Source organism: Protopterus annectens, chromosome 1.part0 (genome assembly GCF_019279795.1).
Source record: "Protopterus annectens isolate FY-2018-M chromosome 1.part0, PAN1.0, whole genome shotgun sequence".
Lineage (NCBI taxonomy): Eukaryota > Metazoa > Chordata > Ceratodontiformes > Protopteridae > Protopterus > Protopterus annectens.
Genome location: NC_056725.1, coordinates 1,709,538,215 through 1,709,557,989, shown reverse-complemented (window position 1 = coordinate 1,709,557,989; position 19,775 = coordinate 1,709,538,215). Strand labels below are relative to the sequence as shown.

General features: G+C 41.7%; 1 protein-coding gene across 1 annotated transcript in view; it reads left to right on the top strand.

Moving 5' to 3' along the window:
* Positions 1-19,775, top strand: part of SHPRH (SNF2 histone linker PHD RING helicase) — a 1,609,144-nt gene that overhangs the window by 1,019,671 nt on the left and 569,698 nt on the right. Inside the window, exon 22 of the mRNA XM_044068807.1 lies at positions 3,359-3,502. Within this exon, the coding sequence (XP_043924742.1) occupies positions 3,359-3,502 (144 nt within the window). The remainder of the gene's footprint in view (positions 1-3,358; positions 3,503-19,775) is intronic.

The following is a 19,775-nucleotide window of genomic DNA, read 5'->3' as shown; positions in this document are numbered from 1 at the left end:
CAGATCCCAGACGTTCCACCCAGTCAAAGGGATCAAGCAGCATCAGAGGTTTCTCAGCTGCTAGAAAAAGGAGTCATCCAACCAGTCCCCCCAGACCAGATCAGATTAGGGACTTACTCAAGATTCTTTTTGGTGCCGAAAAGAACGGGGGACCTGAGACCCATTTTGGATCTCCGCCAACTCAATCATTACGTACGCAAGTCCAAATTCTGGATGGTCACGCTACAATCGATTCTCCCATTGTTGGGAAAAGAAGTATGGATGTGCTCCATCGACCTGAAGGATGCTTACTACCACATCAAAATGAACAGAGCATCCAGATGTCATCTACGCTTCCGGCTGGGAGCCAGGCATTTCCAGTTTCGAGCCCTGCCCTTTGGTCTCACCACAGCCCCCAGGGTGTTCACCAAGTGCATGGCAGTGGTGACGGCTCACTTGAGATGTCAAGGATTCCAGGTGTTTCCTTACCTGGATGACTGGCTCCTATCAGCCCCCACCAAGCATCTACTTCTTCAAAACAGAGATACTACCATCGATCTTTGTCACCGGTTAGGCATTACAGTAAACTGGAAAAAATCTGCCTTGCTACCCTCACAGCATGTCTCGTTTATAGGAGCAGAGTTGGCCACTATTCGGTTGAGAGCATTCCTACCTATGGAGAGGATCACAGGGTTGCAACGACAGGTTCGTACGATGATGCCTCTGACACGTGTGAGGGCAAGACTAGTTCTTCAGTTACTGGGGACAATGGCGTCCACTATCACGATGGTCCCGTTAGCGAGGTTACATATGAGGATCCTACAATGGCTCCTATTCGCCCAATGGTCCTTCCAAAGACTACCTCTATCCCATCCTATCTTAATCACAGGCAAATGCAAGCAGGACCTCAGTTGGTGGCAATGCACCATCAACTTAGTCGTAGGGAAACCCTTTGTTCCACCCAACCCGGTAGCCACAGTGACCACGGACGCCTCCCGGATAGGGTGGGGGAGGCATTATCTCAGCAGGATGGTCCAAGGCACGTGGCAAGAGCACAAGATAGGCTTGCATATAAATGTCCTGGAGATGAGGGCAGTGCTCCTAGCGTTGCAGGCACTTAAGGATGTCCTCCCTCTAGGGACTGTTGCAATACACTCAGACAACATGTCAGTAGTGTGGTATCTCAACAAGCAAGGAGGAACCAGATCGTACCCCCTATGCAGAGAGGCCATGAGAGTGTGGAATTGGGCGATACCTTCCCAACTGGCCTTGATGGCAACGCACATCCCGGGGAAAACCAATGTGATTGCAGACAGGCTAAGCAGAGCGATCCTCATGCCTTACGAGTGGTCCCTGAACCGCCGGGTGGTGAACAGCATATTCAGCAAATGGGGTCAGCCTTGCTGCGATCTGTTTGCCAGTCCTCTCAATGCGAAATGCAGCAGCTACTTCTCGCTGATCCCCCCACCGGGGGAATCTCCAAGGGACGCTCTTGCTCACAATTAGCCCTCGGGTCTGCTGTATGCTTTCCCCTTATCTCGAGGGTGATTCAGAAAGCGCTGTCCTTGGGAAGCAGATTGATTCTGATCGCGCCACACTGGCCTCGACAAGTATGGTTCCCCTTCCTTCAACCTTACATGGTGGATGCTGCTTGGACTCTGGACCCTCGTCCAGACTTGCTGACACATATGTCGGGACAGCTCCACTTCTCCCTAGAGACCCTCCGTCTGACCGCCTGGCTACTCCACTTCCATCCGTAGTCAGGTGTCACGATTTTTCTCCAGACGTGGTCCATATTCTTTCGTCCACTCATAAACAGTCCACTAGGAAGATCTACTCTAGCAAGTGGAAAAGGTTTTCGATATGGGCCCATTCCAAAGGTATTGACCCCTACACAGCCCCCATTGATTCTGTTTTGGAATTTCTGTCTCACTTATTCTACCAAGGGTCTGCCTCAGCCACCATCAAAGTTCAGCTGGCGGCTATTTCAAATTTTCATGTGGCTTATGAACCTAGCTTAATGGCACACAGGCTGTGTAAAGCATTCCTAAAAGGCACTCTTCTCCTTCGTCCCCCTGTATCTCAACCTGTTATGCCCTGGTACCTAAATTTTGTTATGCAGGCTCTCATCCTCCCACCCTTCGAGCCTGCGGCTTCCTGCGATTTAAAATTTCTGACATGGATCTGCCTTTTTGATAGCTATCACATCGGCTAGACGAGTCTCAGAACTCCAGGCCCTATCAATCAAGCCCCCATATTTGATATTCCATAAAGATAGAGTCTCTCTCAGACCAAATCCGTCTTTTCTTCCCAAAGTGGCTTCCTTATCTAATATTAATCAGTCCATTGAACTGTCGGTCTTCTTCCCCAACTTTTCCAATAAGGCAGGGTACCAGTTTCATCTGTTGGATGTTCATAGGCAACTACTCTTTTATCTACACAGGACTAAAGATTGGCGGAAGTCAGACCATCTCTTCATTTCGTTTTCAGAGAATCTCTTGGGGTCTGCGGTATCCAAGGTCACCATCTCTAGGTGGATAGCTGGTTGCGTCTCCTTTATTTATCAGGCAGGGGGAAAGAGCCTGCCCTTCCCAGTCAGAGCACACTCTACCAGAGCAGTTTCCACTTCCACAGCCTTTCAGGCTAGGTTATCGATGGATGATATTTGTGCTGCTGCAACATGGGCTTCTCCTCACACGTTTGTTTCCCATTACAAATTGGATGTGTTGTCCAGGGGCAGATCATCTTTTGGCTCCACAGTGCTCAGGAGTATTTTCCATTGAGCCACCCAGGATGTAGGTGCTAGGGATGCTGTCCCACAGGTGAAGAATGTAGGCAAGATAGGACTACATAACATCAGTAAGTTATGTACTCACCATAACGTTAGATGTATATAGTCCATCTCGCCTCACATTCTTCATTACCCCCCCGCCGTCCCCCACGCCTGGAGGATCACCTTGTATTTCTGATATTACAGAGTCCCTTTGGATAATTTGTTGGACCTCTTTGTTATGGGTGTGTTTGTGTGTGTGTGTTTGGGCGATGGATACTATATTTCTTTTGGCAGCAAACTAGGTCTGGGAATGTGGGGCAATGTATTGTGGGATACCATCTTAGCCCAGCCAATCAAAGACTTTCGAGCTAGTAAATAGGCCGAGTCGGAGCCGACATTTGGCTCTGAACCCACAGGTGAAGAATGTGAGGCGAGATGGACTACATACATCTACCGTTATGGTGAGTACATAACTTACTGTTTTTGTCATAGCCTCTTGTTAGAAAAAGGAAATAAACACAGTATATTTAGATGTTGCAAGAAATTGTCATTTTCCACTTTAACATAATTCCTTTTGCTTCCGTTTTTTTCTTTTCCTGAATGTAGTTGCTTCATGAATACTGGATGGTACTGAGAGATCACGTCTCTGCCATTGATGAACTTGCAATGGCAACTGAGCGTCTGCGAGTGCGTCATCCCGATGAGGCAAAACCAGCCCAGCATGTCCACCATATTATTGAACCCCATGAGGTGGGTAAGCAGTGTGTGAAGTAATCAAGAATATTTGTGATTCAGAAAACAGTTAAAGACTTAAAGCTGTGAAAAAAAACGTCATTAGTATCAGCTAAGATGATTCAGTGCAGCATTTGTTGTTTTTGACTTCGCTGAGTTTGATGCTCAGTAGGCAGTATTTAGAATGCAGTTTTGTTAACTTGATTTAATTATTTACTTATTGTAATTTCTGGTTATTGCTTTTGAGATGCAGGCACTATAACAAGGTAATGTAGTGATCTCACACTAGAAGGTAGATAAGCCTGCAGAAGTGAAACAGTTTTGGGACAGCATCTGTTAACTACCTGCAGCAGTAGAACTACTGGTGTTCATCATAAAACACTGCTGAAGTAGGCTTAGCTATCTGGGTTATATCATTGCCAAGGATATAACAGCCGGACAGTCTTCCAAAATCTTTCGTCACCCCACCCCCATGCACACACACACACACACACACACACACACACACACACACACACACACACACACACACAAATGAACCCAGGCTCAGAGGACTGACGTTCGCCTCCTGTTTTTCATTGCTGATCAGATAAGTCCCCTGTGGGGAATTCCTTCCACACATTTCATTTTTGATAAATAAGCGCAGTATGTCTCCCTAGGCTAGACCACCCTGAATGCTGCCAGTCTTGTCTGATCTGGAAAGCTAAGCAGGGTCTGACCTGGTTAGTGCTTGGATGGGACACTGGCTGGGAATACCAGTTGCTGTAGGATTTTAGATTGGGCTTTGCCTTACAGACACAAGGTGCAAGGTTTGATTCTTATCTTTGAAAAGGAAATTGACCAAGCTTAAAAAGGTCCACAAGGGCAGTAAACCTAGTAATTACCTATGAACCTATGAAGAAGACTAGCAATTTAATTGTTTACTGTTTTGCAGAAACACCTCATCTAGCAAGTTATTTTTAGCGGAAGCTGTGTCTTTTTAATTTGGAGAAGGTGTTTGTGGGGGTAAAAAAAGTGTGCTGCTTTTGTTCTGTTGTATGATTTTTATTGGGAGTTTGTGTTTTTAGAGGAAAGTAAGGGTGTTTGGTGCTTGTATATACTTCAGTGACAACTTACCTACTTACTGACTCCTTCCAACAGTTTAAACTGGGCTCAGGTTTCATTTTTGGCTGGGACATAAATCACCTTGCCACTTCCGTAGTCCCTGCTCCCCTTGCTCCGAAGAACAACAAATTATCTAAGGAGTCCATGTCGACACAGTGGACTTAGTCACTGTCTAAGCCACTGATGGATGACTTTGCAGTGGCCATTTGTTGTTCCTCAAATCACTAACCTTTTTATCTGGATCCCTCTTGTGTAGTCCCTTCAACTACTATGGAGCAGGAGTTAGCCACATCCTCTGTGGCTGTTCAGGTTGCATTTGCTAACATGGGAGCAACTTTCTTTGGGCATTGGAATTTCAGCAGGGAGTGTATCCCTGTTTAGCCTAGTATAGAACCCTGTTCCATGGAATAATGTATCACTGAGGCAGTCCCCTTCTATGGATGTCCTAGAAAAAAAAGAAACAAAAAGTTAGACATTCATCTTCCACAGAGTGCCTTTTCTGTTGTTAAGAGAGAATTTATTAATTTGGCTAATTATTTTTTCTAAGCTTTAAATCCTCTAGAGAGTGAATGGAATTTTTTGGAAGAAATAACTAGTTTTTTTTTCAGTTTCTGAGGATTCGTTATCAGATAACATAATCAGGATAGAAATAGGACATCTTCTGTATTCTCATTCGGAGAATAGTGTTTCCTCAGAATATCCATAAGAGGAATTTTATTTTTGTAAGACTGTGTCCAGAAAGAGTAATTTGCCTCAGTGGGAGCAAGTTGTTCTTGCATCTTTGAAGAAATGCTAGATGTGTTATGTGTTACAAGTGTACATACCACTAACAACTCGTATTCCTCCTTTGTTGCCAGCCTTGAGGGATGTTTTTCATTTTTCCTGTAGTATGCCTGATAGTCAACCTTTAGCCCTAAAAAAGGCTGACAATTTCTAAGATTCCTCGGTATTACAGTTATTTTTCCAAGTGTCGAGAGTCCCTTTCATGGGTAAGAAATTTCCTTTTATACCTTGGGTTCCAGATAATTATTCAGAAGTCCTCTCTCATTTCCAAGTTGAGGATTGTGTTTCCTGGATGCCTTCTGGACTCATCCATGCAAACCACATTCCTAACTCAAGGAAAATGGAAGTTGTGTCTGAAGCTCTTCCGCTGTTTCTCCAGTTATTTCCAAATTTAGCAAGAGAGACAGGGTTATACAAGAGAAAAATTCAGTGTTTCTTTTTAGACGTTTTGCACCCAGCATTCCCATCCACTGTATTTCCAGATTCTAGTACTGGACTTTTTGATAAGAGAACCTGTTTGGTGGAGAGACCAGTTTTCTCTGAATCTGTATCCTCTTTCTGTCACATCTCTTGCTGAATCAGTTGCAACAGATGCATTGGATTTTGCATGGGGAGCTATATCAAAGAGGGCAAAAGTGCAGGGTCTTTGGAGCAAATGTAACAAGCCTAAAGCCGATAAATGTGAGAGATGTTAACTGTGATCCAGATATAGAATCTGTTCACCACCTGTGATCTCCAGAGCCTTTACAGGTGATTGTAGACAGCAACACAGTGTTGTGGTATGTAAACAAACTGGAGCGCACCAGGTCTTATGCTCTGTTCAAGCTGGCTGTGGTAGCATGAGAGATTGCTTTGAAGCATTGTATACACTTCAAGCTTCCTAGCTTACATTAGAGCAAAATGTAATGGCAGCCAAGGTGAGTAGGACCCAGACAAAACCTCATGAATGGAAATTAACTGGAAGGAGGGGTTCTTCCAGGAACTTGTCCAGTTGTGGGAGCACCTCAAGTAGATTTGTTCACCATTCCTTGCAAGCAGTTCTGGAGAAGAGATGTTTTTTCATTCCCATGGATGGGAATGTTCTGTTATGCATTCCCATCCTTTCCACTGATGTCTAGGATCATTCTGAAGATTCAAAAGTACTCTCCAGAGATCATTGTGGTTACTGTCTTCTGGCTCAAGCAACAGTGGTTTTTCCTACTTGTGTAAATGGCCAAGGCAATTACCACAGCTTCCTCACAGATCGGGCCTACTCACACAAGACCAAGAGAGTGTGATACACCCTAGTCTGAAACAACTGCATCTAACTGCCTGAATGTTTCAGTTTTGATACCTTTTAGACACTGTGCAGCAAGTACTAAGGAGGCCATAAATCCTGCTAGTAATAAGTCTTAGGTTAGTACCTGAAAGGGATTTTCTAGTTGGTGGTACTCTAATAACTAGATCCAATTAAGGATTGTGTACCACTGTTTTTTACCATATCTGTGCAGGTTACTATCCTCTGGCCTGTCTTACTTTAGCAAGGTGTATTTTTCAGTCATTTCGGCATGTCTACTCATGGCTTTGTAAGAGGTTTTATTATACAGGTAACACCTTTTTAGGATCTTAATCTTTATGTTGGAAAAAGTTAAGTCTCACTCCTTTTGAGTCATCTCATTAAATTGTTTTTTTTGTTCATAATTTGGAAGACTGTTTTTTATTGCACTGTCATCTGCAAGAGAGTCTCTGAGTTGTAAGCTCTCATGGTGGGTAAACCTTATTTGGATTTCCATAGAGATAGTGTTTAAGAACAAAACTTTCATTTGTGCCAATAGTAGTCCTGTTGCTTATTTGGAAATTGTTCTCCCTGTAGTACTTCCTGAGCTTTAAAATCAGGGAGAAAGCTTTCTCTTGGTGTACACTGACAACTCTGTTATTACATTGGCAGCTGTATAGATGTGTATTTCTTATGATTCAAAAGATGGGGCAGCCTGTGTCAAAGCAATTTTCAGATGTTGTCCCTTGTTATTTCTTTCCGTCATGATAAATCACTTACAGGCAGGGTCAAAGCACATTCTACATGAGCCTTGGCTTCTTCTGTGGCATATTGGAAAATAGTTGACTCTAGAAATATTCTAGAGACAGCTTCTTGGTCTTCTGTACATATTTTTACAAATCACTACTAACAGGATTCCTTTTCTAGATCCAGGACAGGCTTTGCTAGGACCATTTTCCTGGGTCCTAATCCTTCCTCCTCCTCTTTCCCCCTAGGTAGTGTAAGCTATGGTAGTCTACCCATATAGCTAAGGCTGTCATAGCAATGATGTATGATGAACACAGATCAAGTTCTGTAATTTGCCCTTCCATAACAGCCATAACAGTAGATGTTTGATTAAATCACTGCTGCAGTAGATGCACCCTCCCTACCACCACCACCCCCCCCCCATCTGTATATAGTTTACTAGTTATGTATTCTACCTTTTTATGTTTTGTTTTCTGGACAAGTAGCCTCTCTCTTTTTTGTATCTAAGAAAGTTCTGCAGTATTTTGTTGCAAAGGTTATTTATTTATTTATTGATTGCATTTGTTAACCAGGAAAGTCCACTGGACCTAGAAAGAGCCCATTTTCAGTGGAAGCCTGGGGAGAAAAGCCCCACATTAATTACATACAAAGTGAAATGTTCATACACAGAACCAAGTATGATGAACAGTGTTTTCACATTCAAAGGAAAAATAAAGCAACAACAGTGATTATGTTTAAAATCAAGGAATACATTTAAGGTACAGATGGCATACATTCAAATAACACGTATAAATATATCTGCAGAATACTTAGCAGACTTAGGGGGAGTAAAGGAGGAGAGAGAAGGCTAGAGGAGGAAGAGTCAAGCTAAGGTGACAGTGAGGAGTAAGTAAGTAGAGAGAGGGAGTGGAGGTGGTTGAAGTTGAAAGGTCAAAGTTGAGACTCCAGAGAGAGAGAAATTAGGTGTTGAGGTAAGTTGTAGGGGTGCAGGAGCATAGCCAGTGAGAGGAGAGATGTAGTTTGAGGGATTTCTTAAATGAGGCGTGATTGCTGATAGTTCTGAGTGAAGGGGAAAATTATTCCATAACTTAGAGATGGTATAAGAGTACAACATTTGGCCGGATGAAAGCTTGGGTTTATTGACTTGCTTGCTGTTTTCTCCATGCAGGATCTCAAGACACAGCAGCCTGGGCACATGTGTTGAGTGGAGTGAAAGCTTTTGTAGATTTGGATAGCCATTATATCCTTGACAGGATATAATCCTTATAGGTAAGGCTACTGCAGCAGTGATGTAATCAAACATTTATAGTTATGTCTTTCTTTCCTTAGACTTTTCCCATTTGAGAGTGATATATTTAGACCATATCCCTCAACTGACCATAATTTCAGAGAATGTCCAGATTTTTGCCTCATATTTTTGGTCTGTTTATCATAAAATGTATATATTTTATATCAAATCATTGTGGACTGAAGTCTCTAAATAATGACAGATGTTTGAGTTACAGACTTCATATCCTTCAGAAATAAATTTATTATTCTAGCAACTTTTTAAGTTCATTATAACAAGATTGTCCCAGATTTTTGGCCTTCGGCCCCTCCCCAATTATGTTGGACTTTGTCCAAAATTCTTGCAGTAAGATGTTGAGAAATATGATTCGGTCACTAAGGCTGTTTGCTGTAGTGCTGCTTAAGAATGATTCCTCCATACGTATTGATTTATGTTGAGGAGGTCTGTCTTCATTGGCCAAAAAGACTTGAACTGTGCACTTTTCAGTTAGCTTAGCATATTAAACTTTCCCAGACTACCTGACCATCCCATTTTTACCCACATTGCTCTGCCAACTAGATTAATTTCCAGATTTCCTTTGCTGTGCATTCAGCAAGCACACTAATTGGCCACATACTACTTTTTGTTTAAATTTTATTCTAATGTGTGCAAACAATGTAGTTTAGAGGGATAAAGCCCTAACTACAGCCCACATGACTCTAGTCTGAGGCAGTGGCAGGAAAGAATTTCTGTGCTCATGGTGGGGGTGGGGTGTAGATCAAAGATGTTCCTTGAGGGAACTTGTGGGTCAAAGAGGGGAATAGCCCTTGGACATTGTCAGTGAAAGCAGGAGTGGGGGTGGAGAAATAAAGATAAGTCATAATAATAACCCTCCTACAGCAGCAGCAGCAGAAGTTGCCTGCAACCTCCCTCCCCCACCATGCCCTTAAGATCCACACTGGCCCCAACTCACTTGAAGAAACCCAGAGAAGGAGGGAGCAACAGGTAGACCCAGCAATGCATGTGGGCATTGGGATGTCCGGAATGAATGAAGCAGGGAGGAGGAGGGAAACATTTTGTTCTCCTGTCAGAAACATTTATCCGATAACCTTTTTGTTTAGTTCCACTGATCTGATTGATTAATTTTTTAAATACATTTATTGAATTATCACTTGTGACATAGGCAAATTTACATTTATATAAAAGCAGTCAAACTGTATTAACAAGTTCATGTTTACAAACATATTATACTCCACATGTATTGCTGTATGTCATATAACCTAAGCAACATTACATAAATTATTCAATTCCTGTCCTTTTTTAACCAAAAACATCTTTATTAAGCCATCGCTTACAACATAGGCAATTGTACATTTTTATAAATGAAAACAATCCACACTGACACAATCCTAGTTGCAAGCATTTTACATCACAAACCATACTTACACACTCCCAGTTGCAAACATTATACATCACTTATAATCTACCCAGTCATTTCAGTCAGTCATTACATAGCTGTTTTAACTCCTGCCTTCTTTTAGACCTCATGCCTCCCCTGTGTGCATCATAACTCAAAAAAGTCCTCTCTCTCATCACACCAATCTGCCCATCCAGCATCTCCCACAGTGCATCCCACAGGCAATCCTTAAAGTCTGCCAACTCACCGTGCTCCCAGAAAATATATTCCCAATTACCTCTTTCTTCCCTATCACACCTCCAATATTTGCTTCTACCTGAGGAAAACTTCTCTGGAGTCTTCTTGGGGTGTAAAAATATCTATGTAAACATTTACAAGCAAAAATACAAAATCTTCTAGCTTTTGTTGCATAGTTGAGATACGTACATATATCCTGCCATAATTTCTTTGTGAATTGCTTATCCAATCTCTCTTTCCAATCCTTTTAACCTCCTGTGATAGATTCTTATAGTTATCATGCAATATTTTATATGCTGTACTAATTATTCCTTTTTTAATGGCAGCTTCTGTTCCAGATTCTACTAAAAATTCTTCCAGTGCTGGTCTTTTATTTAGGACTCCCTATTTCTTTCTTTTTGCCTGTACTCTGATATTAATTCTTGATAGGGAAGGCAGCCTCTAACCTGCAGTCCAAATACATTTTTTAGCGTCTTCCCATTCTGTCACCTTTCCCTGTCTAGTTATTTGCTCCCAATACCTTGGTTTGTTTGACAGGTTTCTCCAATAAATTCCAGCCGTATCCTGCCTATTTTCTCTATCTGTAATCACAGTCATCCGTATAAGCAGAATCTCCTTTCCCCATTCATGTGTTGGCTTAGTTCTTAGAATACGTTTTGCTACTTTATAGATGTAATATTCTGTATTATTATTATTGTTACTCTCCTTAAAGTCCTGGATCCAAAATCACGGTATCTCCTTGTTTATTGAACTTTTCCCTTGTTTCATCATCATCATCCCTTTCCACTTTGAATTATAGTTTTCTGCTTGTGTTATGTATAGGAACCTCAACTGTGTAGCTCTGAAATACCCCTTCAAATTGGATAATCCCAATCTACTTTGTTCTACTGGACGAATCACCTTATCCCACTTAACCCTTGCAGTCTTCCCCTCACAGATAAAGTCCTTCAGCTCCACAACAACTTCTCTGGTTAATAAAAATATGCCTGATCTGTGTATAAGACTAATGGGACTAAAACATTTTAACTGTTTGTATCTTACTATCCATATCCATATAGCAAAGATTCCATTTTCTCCATTTTTTTGTATTATCTTTTGTTTAGTTTCTTTCCACATATCTTTAGCTGCCACACAAGAATTATTTTTAAACCACACATCATGTCCCATAAATATGGATATTGCTGAACTAATTCATATGTGAGTACAAAATTAAAAAATGCTGGCAGGCAGAGTTTCACAGGCATAAATCACTCAGGTGATGATAAACCAAAGGTGTATTTAATGATAAAAGTACACAAGAAAAACAAATAAAATGTGAGTGCTTTCGTTGAACAAGTGGTAACTTCATCAGATCCAGTCTGATGAAATAGTTATTGGGTGCATGTCAAGACCTTCAATTAAATTCACATGTTCCTGTAAAATGTAAACTGTGTCTAGCCTAGCCCAGTTTTTATATCTTGGGAATTATATGTAAATTCACTCTTTACTCCTATTGCTGCATTCATATCTTCCATGCCAAATATTTTCTTAAATTTCTTCAAAAATTTACCCTCCTTTGTTATACTTTCCCTTCTGGACCCCCCAGGCAAAATGGCACATCTTCACTGCTGCAAATCAAATTTCAGTCACCACTTATAAGTAATATTCGTTTTGGAAAACTGATTATTTTTTCCAGCATTTTCTTAACCTCCATTATAGCAGCTTTAAGTGGAATATAAATGCATGCCAGTGTAACCCTCCTTCATTGCCAATAGCCCCTTAGCAGTACAAATCTGCCATTATTATCCTCTTCTGTCACTATTGGAGCTCCTCCTGCAATTAATTTAAGTACTCCTCTTTTCCTTTGTCCCAGATATTCTGCTGAATATCCTTCCTGAAAACCTTTCTTTATCAAATTCACACATTCAGTTCTTTCCAAGTGTCTCTTGTAATGTAGCTGTTTGCACTCTATATTTTAACATAGTTCACTATTCTTTCTTTTTTGTATTTACCTGAGAGACCGTTGTCATTTAAAGGCATTACAGAAAGCATCTTTCGATTAAAATGTTATAATTCCCTTATTTTATGTACAACACCTTTTTTGTTAAATGTCTAGTTCCACCTTTTGTGTTACATGCATACACTGTTTGGCAGGTTGAACTTTTATATAGTTGTTTCTTCATATACAGTTGAGCCTATTTCACATTTTTCAAAACTTTTTTGTTTTATTGAAAGCTCTCAAAAAAAAAAAAAAAAAAAAAAAAAACAACCCCAAATACCTCCTAACCCTATTAATTTAATACTAACACACAAAACTATATACATCTTCAAATATTGAAGTTTTATCCTCCTAATAGGAGCAAATGTCCCAAACTGACAGCCACACTGACAGACTTGAGAGTCCTTGCTAAGATGCATGATGTAGCCTGTGCTTCTACTAAGTGCTAACTGGTTTCATATTATCTTTATAGCTCTCCCAGATGGGAAACCCCCTGAAAGCTTTCAGAAAACATTATCCCCTAGCCAGTTTCTCTTTCCTCCCAAGTCAATCACTCTCCACCAAAATGTAACCAATTTCTCTTTATCAGTTTGTCTCTATTGACACAAGAACCAGACAACAAATTTCTCATAATCAGATTGTCTTAATGGAGGCTTGAGATCCCAACAGCCAATTTCTCTTTTTCAAGTTGTTTCCATGGAGATGTGATGGCCAGATACAGAATTGCTAATAAGCATACATTCATTTGCTAGAAAAAAGCCTCATACTATTCAGTATTCTTTTTCATTTACTTGCCTTCTTTTAAAACTTATTGCTAAATCAATCTAAGGTCCGTAACCTAGTCATTCCCCCATGCAAGAATGAAAAATAGCACATCAATTTTTCAATTGTCATGCTCTTTTAACCAGGCTTTTTTACATTGCTGTGCCTATATTTCTTAAAACTGAACAAGAAGAAAGAGAAAAGGGAGGAGAAAGAAAGGAAAAAAGAACAGCAGAGCCTATTTACAGTCCCCATTATACTTAAAAATAACTGAGAAAACTTTTTAGCATGCAAAGAAAACCATACACACAAAAATAGTACTATTAAGAAAAAAATGTTTTATTTACTTACAGGTAAATTTCTCCCCTCTCTTCCCCTCCCCAAAGCATTTTTCTGAACATTAATGACATGAAATAGGGTATGTAACTTTAGAGTCCCCCCATGGGTACAACAATTATTGCATTATAATTCCACATTAAGTTATTGGTTTCATTACTGTTCATCTCCATCTCCCATGTCCTGTCTCTTCTTCAATTCCAGCACACTCTTGATTCTTTTCATCAACTCTCATGGTCCCTTCATTCTCTCCAACGTTTTCTGTTGAAACAGTAGAAAATGTTTCACAGGTACAGTCTCCTTGTGGTCTTTATTACCAGAAGAACAAGAAGCAGAATCTTCTGTTTCACAGCTCACTTTTTGTTGGACAGTCTTTTGTATTTCCTCCTTAGCATGTATGTCATGAAAAAATATTTTTTTCCCTCCAGGGAAGAATGCCTTGAAGACAGCTGGGTGTACAGTAGTTTGAATCTCACACCTGTGTCTCGACATTCCCTGAATAGTGGAATTAATTTACCCCTCTTCTGCCTGGTGAACAATGAGTAGTCTTTCTCCATAAACACACTGCTCTCTCTCACTTTTAGAATTTTGTCATTCTGCTACAGTTTTTTCAGACTCAACTCCTTCTGCTGGTAGGATTGCATCTTTACTATTAAAAGTCTAGGTTGCTTTCGTATATAGCCAGGTTTGGAGCATACACACGATGTGCCCTTTCAACTAGCAACTCCTGCTGTGGAATACTAGTCCAGTTGCTTATTTGTGCTTTCATAAAATTAATGCAGTCTGTTCCTTCCAGCTGCTCTGGTATAGCTGAAAATCTCAGGATGTTCATCGTGTTTCACTGTTGCAGTCATTACTCTTGGGTTATCCTGCTGGCAGGCTACCCGTAGTCAGCCCAATTCCAAAGTCTAGGTCCGGTGTCGGTTGCTGTCGCCTCTTCCCTGACGTCATTGTGCCAGGGGTATAAAAGAAGCAGCCAACGCCATTTTCTTCAGTCTTTCTTGCTGCGCGGTGCCCGAAGCAAAAGCAGTTTGCAAGTGCCAGTCGGCCGACTCCTGAGATTTTCAAATCAGAATTTCAGATCCAAAGTCTTCATTAAAGCTAAATACCCTGTTGGGGAAACTTTTTTCTTGCTCCAGACTGATGTCAGAAAAAGTTACCAATTGTATTTCTTGTGGGAAGCAAATACCTCATAAGAATTTTCACTCTTACTGTATTCCTTGCCTAGGCCCTGATCACAACGTTGCTAGTTGTCGGTTTTGTGCTAGATTTAACCAACGCACTGTCAAGCGTCTGTTTGATTTTGCTTTTCATTACTTTGGTCGAAGATTTAACTATATAATGCCGTCGGATCAGCCGACAACCGCAGTTTACAAAAAACACAAGGACAAGGAAAAGGATAGGCATCCGAGGTCCAAAGCCGACGACGAAGCCTCTTCTAGGTCAGTCGCCGGTTTTCAGTGAGGCGCTTTCGCAGCCCCTGGCGCCCGCTACCTCAGAGCCACAGGCCGCTTTCGACTCCCACGTGGAGCTGACTGGGCCTCTGGATACTCACGATATTGGACCCTCAGAAATCATTTCCTCAGATGGGTCCAGAGCCGCTGAGCAGGCATCGGCTTCTGTGGGTGTCTTCAGATCTACACAGCTATATATTAAGCCATCCTCAGCTTCAAAGACAAAGACTAAAGCAGCATTAAAGACAAAGAAACAAGTACAGCATTCTCCTACTCAGACTACCATGCCTAAGCAACAAATGCTCAAAATGGCCGAAGACCTAATTACTTTGATCATACTTTGATCAGGGGTACCCATCCCCCTCCTGATAAGAGGCCTAGGCAAGAGACAAAGTACGAGTCTTCTGATCAGGTTTCCATTTCTTCTGATTCCTCTTCTGAACAAGATTACTCCATGCTTCCCTATGAGGATTCTGATGCTGAAGAATCCATTCCTTCAGCCTCTCCTCCTGAGGATTATTCTTTTGGGGAAACCCTACATACCATGAGGGAACATTTCCACTGGGAGAGCCAAGATTATTCTGAATCTAAGAAAAGGCTCAGAGACTTTCTGCTTCTTCCTCAGCACAGACCCCTTGCTATTCCACCTGTATTAGACATTGTGGATGATGTATTCTCAGAGACCGGCCTGTCTCCAGAATCTCTCCCCCCTGCACCTGCTAAGCCAGGCAGATACTACAGGGTACCGGATTCTCATAAGTTCCTGTATAAAAACCCCACTGCTGACCCAGAAACTATATCACAAGGTCCCAAGGAGGTTAAAGCTTCCATTGCAAAAAAACCCTGTCCCCACTGATTCCAGGGCTCCAGACAGATGGGGGAAAAATGTCTACACTTCTGCTACCCTGGCTGTAAGGTTCTTAAATTGTCAGTTTCATATGCTTAAATATCAGCAATATTTAATGTCACAGCTTAAACAGAAAATGTTGACAAATACTGAATGTTCAGAAAACTAGGAATTGCAGGATTTATTGCATGCAGCTGAACAAGTGGGAAAGCATACTTTACAATGTGGTTATGACTCTCTGGAGGCCTCCTGCAGGGCCGCTGTTACAGGTTCCGTTATTAGAAGACATGCTTGGTTAAAGGAACAAAATCTGCCTGATCATGTTAAAGCAAAATTATTAGATGCACCATTACAGCATGATACTTTGTTTGGTACTAAAGCAGAAGAAGTATTGAAAAAAATGGAGGATAAAGCAAAATCCATGCAGACAGTCAAGGATTTCTTACAGGTACAGCCACCCAGATCTAGTAGAAATTGGCCTTCTAAAAATTGGTCCTTTCCAGTGTCAGACAGACCACAAAGAGGCAGATTTAGGCATCCCAGAGGCAGAGGTCAGCCCCAAGGCTCATACAGGCCTAAACAATGGGGTGCTGCTACCTCCAAAAGCAGAGAAGACAAATCACAACCTTACAGGAGACAGTCCCAATGACTTTCCTCTACCAAATCAAAGCACTTTTCTTTTGGAAGCCCCCTTAGGGGGAAAACTAGCACTTTTTTCTTCAAATTGGCAAAGGATTACCCAAAACAAATGGGTCCTGAACGTAGTGTCCCAAGGCTACAGGTTCCATTTCCACACGCTACCAAGGTCAAAAGGTATGCCAGACCTGCCACACAATCAATGGGCAGAGGCACAAAAACAAATTACAACCCTCATGGACATGAGGGCCATTCAGCAAGTACCACAACAAGAGCAGGGGCAAGGATTTTACTCCAGACTTTTCCTAGTACCCAGAAAGGACAAAACCTGGAGACCAATACTGGACCTGTCTATTCTAAATACATTTCTGGAAGTTCCAAAATTCAAGATGTTGACTCTGCAGCAGCTACTCCCCATGCTGGGTAAGAAGGCTTGGCTCGTAACTTTGGACCTAAAAGAGGCATACCTGCATGTCCCAATCAGACATTCTTGCAGAAGATGCTTCAGATTCATAGCTGGCTCAATGCATTACCAATTCTCTGCACTGCCCTTTGGCTTATCTACTGCGCCCAGGGTCTTCACAAAATGCCTGGCACCAGTAATTGCATTTTGCAGACAAAAGGGAATTCAAATATATCCCTACTTGGACGACTGCCTAATTCAAGCAGAGAACAAAGACATTCTTCTACAGCATCTGGCGTTTGTAAAAAGATTACTAATTGGTCTTGGGTACACAGTAAATGAAAAGAAATCAAAACTAGTGCCCTCTCAAGAGATAATATTCCTGGGTGCAAGCCTAAATACAACTGCCCAGATGGCTTATCTCACACCAGACAAACAAAAGCAACTGGCTACTTACTTCAAGAATTTGGCAACAACAACCCACTTGTCTGCAAGGAAAATCCTGCAGGCCTTGGGTTTCATGGCATCCTGCATTCTACTAATTCCATATGCCAGACTGCATATGAGGAAACTACAATGGTATCTAAAAAGTGTTTGGACTCAGCATTGCCACAGCCTGGAAACAGTAATTGCACTCATCCCCTGCCTGCAACAGGAGTTTCGATGGTGGGCAGAAGCCTGTCACCACAACAATGGGTCTGCCCTTCAGTTTACCCACAGCAAGACAGCACTGACAACGGACGCATCAGATTATGCCTGGGGAGCCCATATGGCAAGCAAATGTATTCAGGGCACATGGCCTGCAAACCAGATGTATCTTCACATCAATCAAAAAGAGATGCTAGCTGTACAAAATGCCCTGACAGCATTCAAGGACATGCTTCATCCAGGACAATTACTGATAAAGACAGACAACACTACGGTTATGTGGTACATAAACAAGCAGGGAGGTACACATTCCAACCCCCACTGCAGACAAGCAGTGACCTTATGGGACACAGCATTGGCATCTCAAGTTCACCTGCAAGCACAATTCCTGCCAGGAAAAACAAATACTCTGGCAGACGAACTAAGCAGAAACCTCATGGATCCCCACGAATGGAAACTGGATCCACAACTCTTCAGCATGATAATAAAGAGATGGGGATGCCCAGACATAGATCTATTTGCCTCCCCTCACAACTGCCAATTACAGAGATTTTGCACAAGGATTTATCACAAGCAAGCATGGAAAGTGGATGCCCTATCCTTCAGCTGGAAAAATCTAACAGTATATACTTTTCCCCCACTACCTCTCCTTCCCAGGGTACTCCTAAAGGTCAGACAAGAGAAGCCAAACATGATACTGATTGCACCAGACTGGCCACGCCAGCACTGGTACCCAATTCTGAAGAGCTTGTCTCAAAGTCCAGCATGGATATTGCCTCAAACTTCTCAATTGCTGACCCAACAAAACAGTCAGATCCTGCACAGCCAACTCAGGACCTTAAATCTGGCAGCATGGCAGATAATGTAACCATTCAGAGCACTCCACTTACAAAAGCTGTTATGGACGTCATCTTGGAGGCCAGAAGGCCCAGTACCAGAAACTCTTATGCAGAAAAATGGAAGAGATTCTCTGCTTGGAACTAGGAACAAGGCATAGACATGTGTGTACCAAATATCCCTCAGATTTTACAATACCTAACTGATATGCTAAACAAAGGCCTTTCCTTCTCATCTGTTAAGATTCATGCCTCTGCCATTTCAGCCCATTACAATATGGAACCACCTATCTTTTCTCATCCTTTACTAAGGCAGTACCTCAGAGGAGCCAAAAACATTAGGCCTCCAAGGAGAGCACCAATTCCGGCCTGGGACCTCAATTATGTTTTGGAAAAACTCACACACTGTCCTTTCGAGCCAGCATCAACAGCAGATATAAAATTCTTATCCTGGTAAACAGCTCTGCTCCTAGCAATAACCTCTGCAAGACGAGTCTCAGAGCTACAAGCACTCATGACTGTGGAACCTTTCATCATTTTCCATCCAGACAGGGTTTCCCTGAGGACAAACCCTACATGTATGCCTAAGGTGGTGTCCAGTGTGGCCCTCAACCAAACCATTCACTTGCCAACCTTTTATCCTAATCCACAGAACAAGGGTGAGAAAATTCTGCATTCTTTGGACATACACAGGCAGCTAAGATTCTACTTGGACAGAACTAAAGTTTTCAGAAAGACTGAGCAACTTTTAGTGTCATATGCTGCAGGTTCACAGGGAAAGGCTATCTCAAAACAGACTATCTCTAAATGGATAGGCCATTGCATCCGTTTCTGTTATTTACAACATCGCAAATCAGTGCCTAAGGACATTAGGCCTCATTCCACCAGAGCAGCAGCCACTTCAGCAGCCTTCCTCAGGGGAGTACCAACCAAAGATATCTTAGAGGCTGCAACTTGGAGTTCAGTGCACACTTTCACAAAGCACTAATGTCAAAGGAAAAATATACTTTAAAAATGATCAATACATGGTAGGTTCAGGTTAAGGCACTTTAATCTTGCAGCAAGGAGACAAAAACGTGCTAATACAGAGTTTGTCTGACTAGAATCAGGAACTGCAAGCATTTTTATACATTTTCTAATAAGACATTGCCTACCAAGCTGACGTAGTAAATCACAAGTTTTAACATCATCATTACATAGCAGTTGTTTTCATGATTTTCTGCTTGTACTATCAATTTTTGTGAGAAACTTCCTAAGAAAAACAACGTGGCCTTGGCTACCACCGGTTAGATATATGCAATGTTACCATTCAAGGTACTATGGCTAATTTGAGCACAAAGCAAGTATAGATTGCAGTTAATTTCTCCAACAGTCCTTTGTTTGTTTTATCTCTTTCTTCTGCAGCTGTGCGTGTTCTCATACTTCGAACAGAGCTAATTGTTCAAAATCATTACATTATAGAATATGGTATTGTTCATTCATTGCTTTCTGACCTAGCAGATAATCACCTGCTTTTCAAGTACATTTCCAAAAGGCATAAACATGAATATTGCTGCACTAGCAATTACTAGGTCAGAGGGC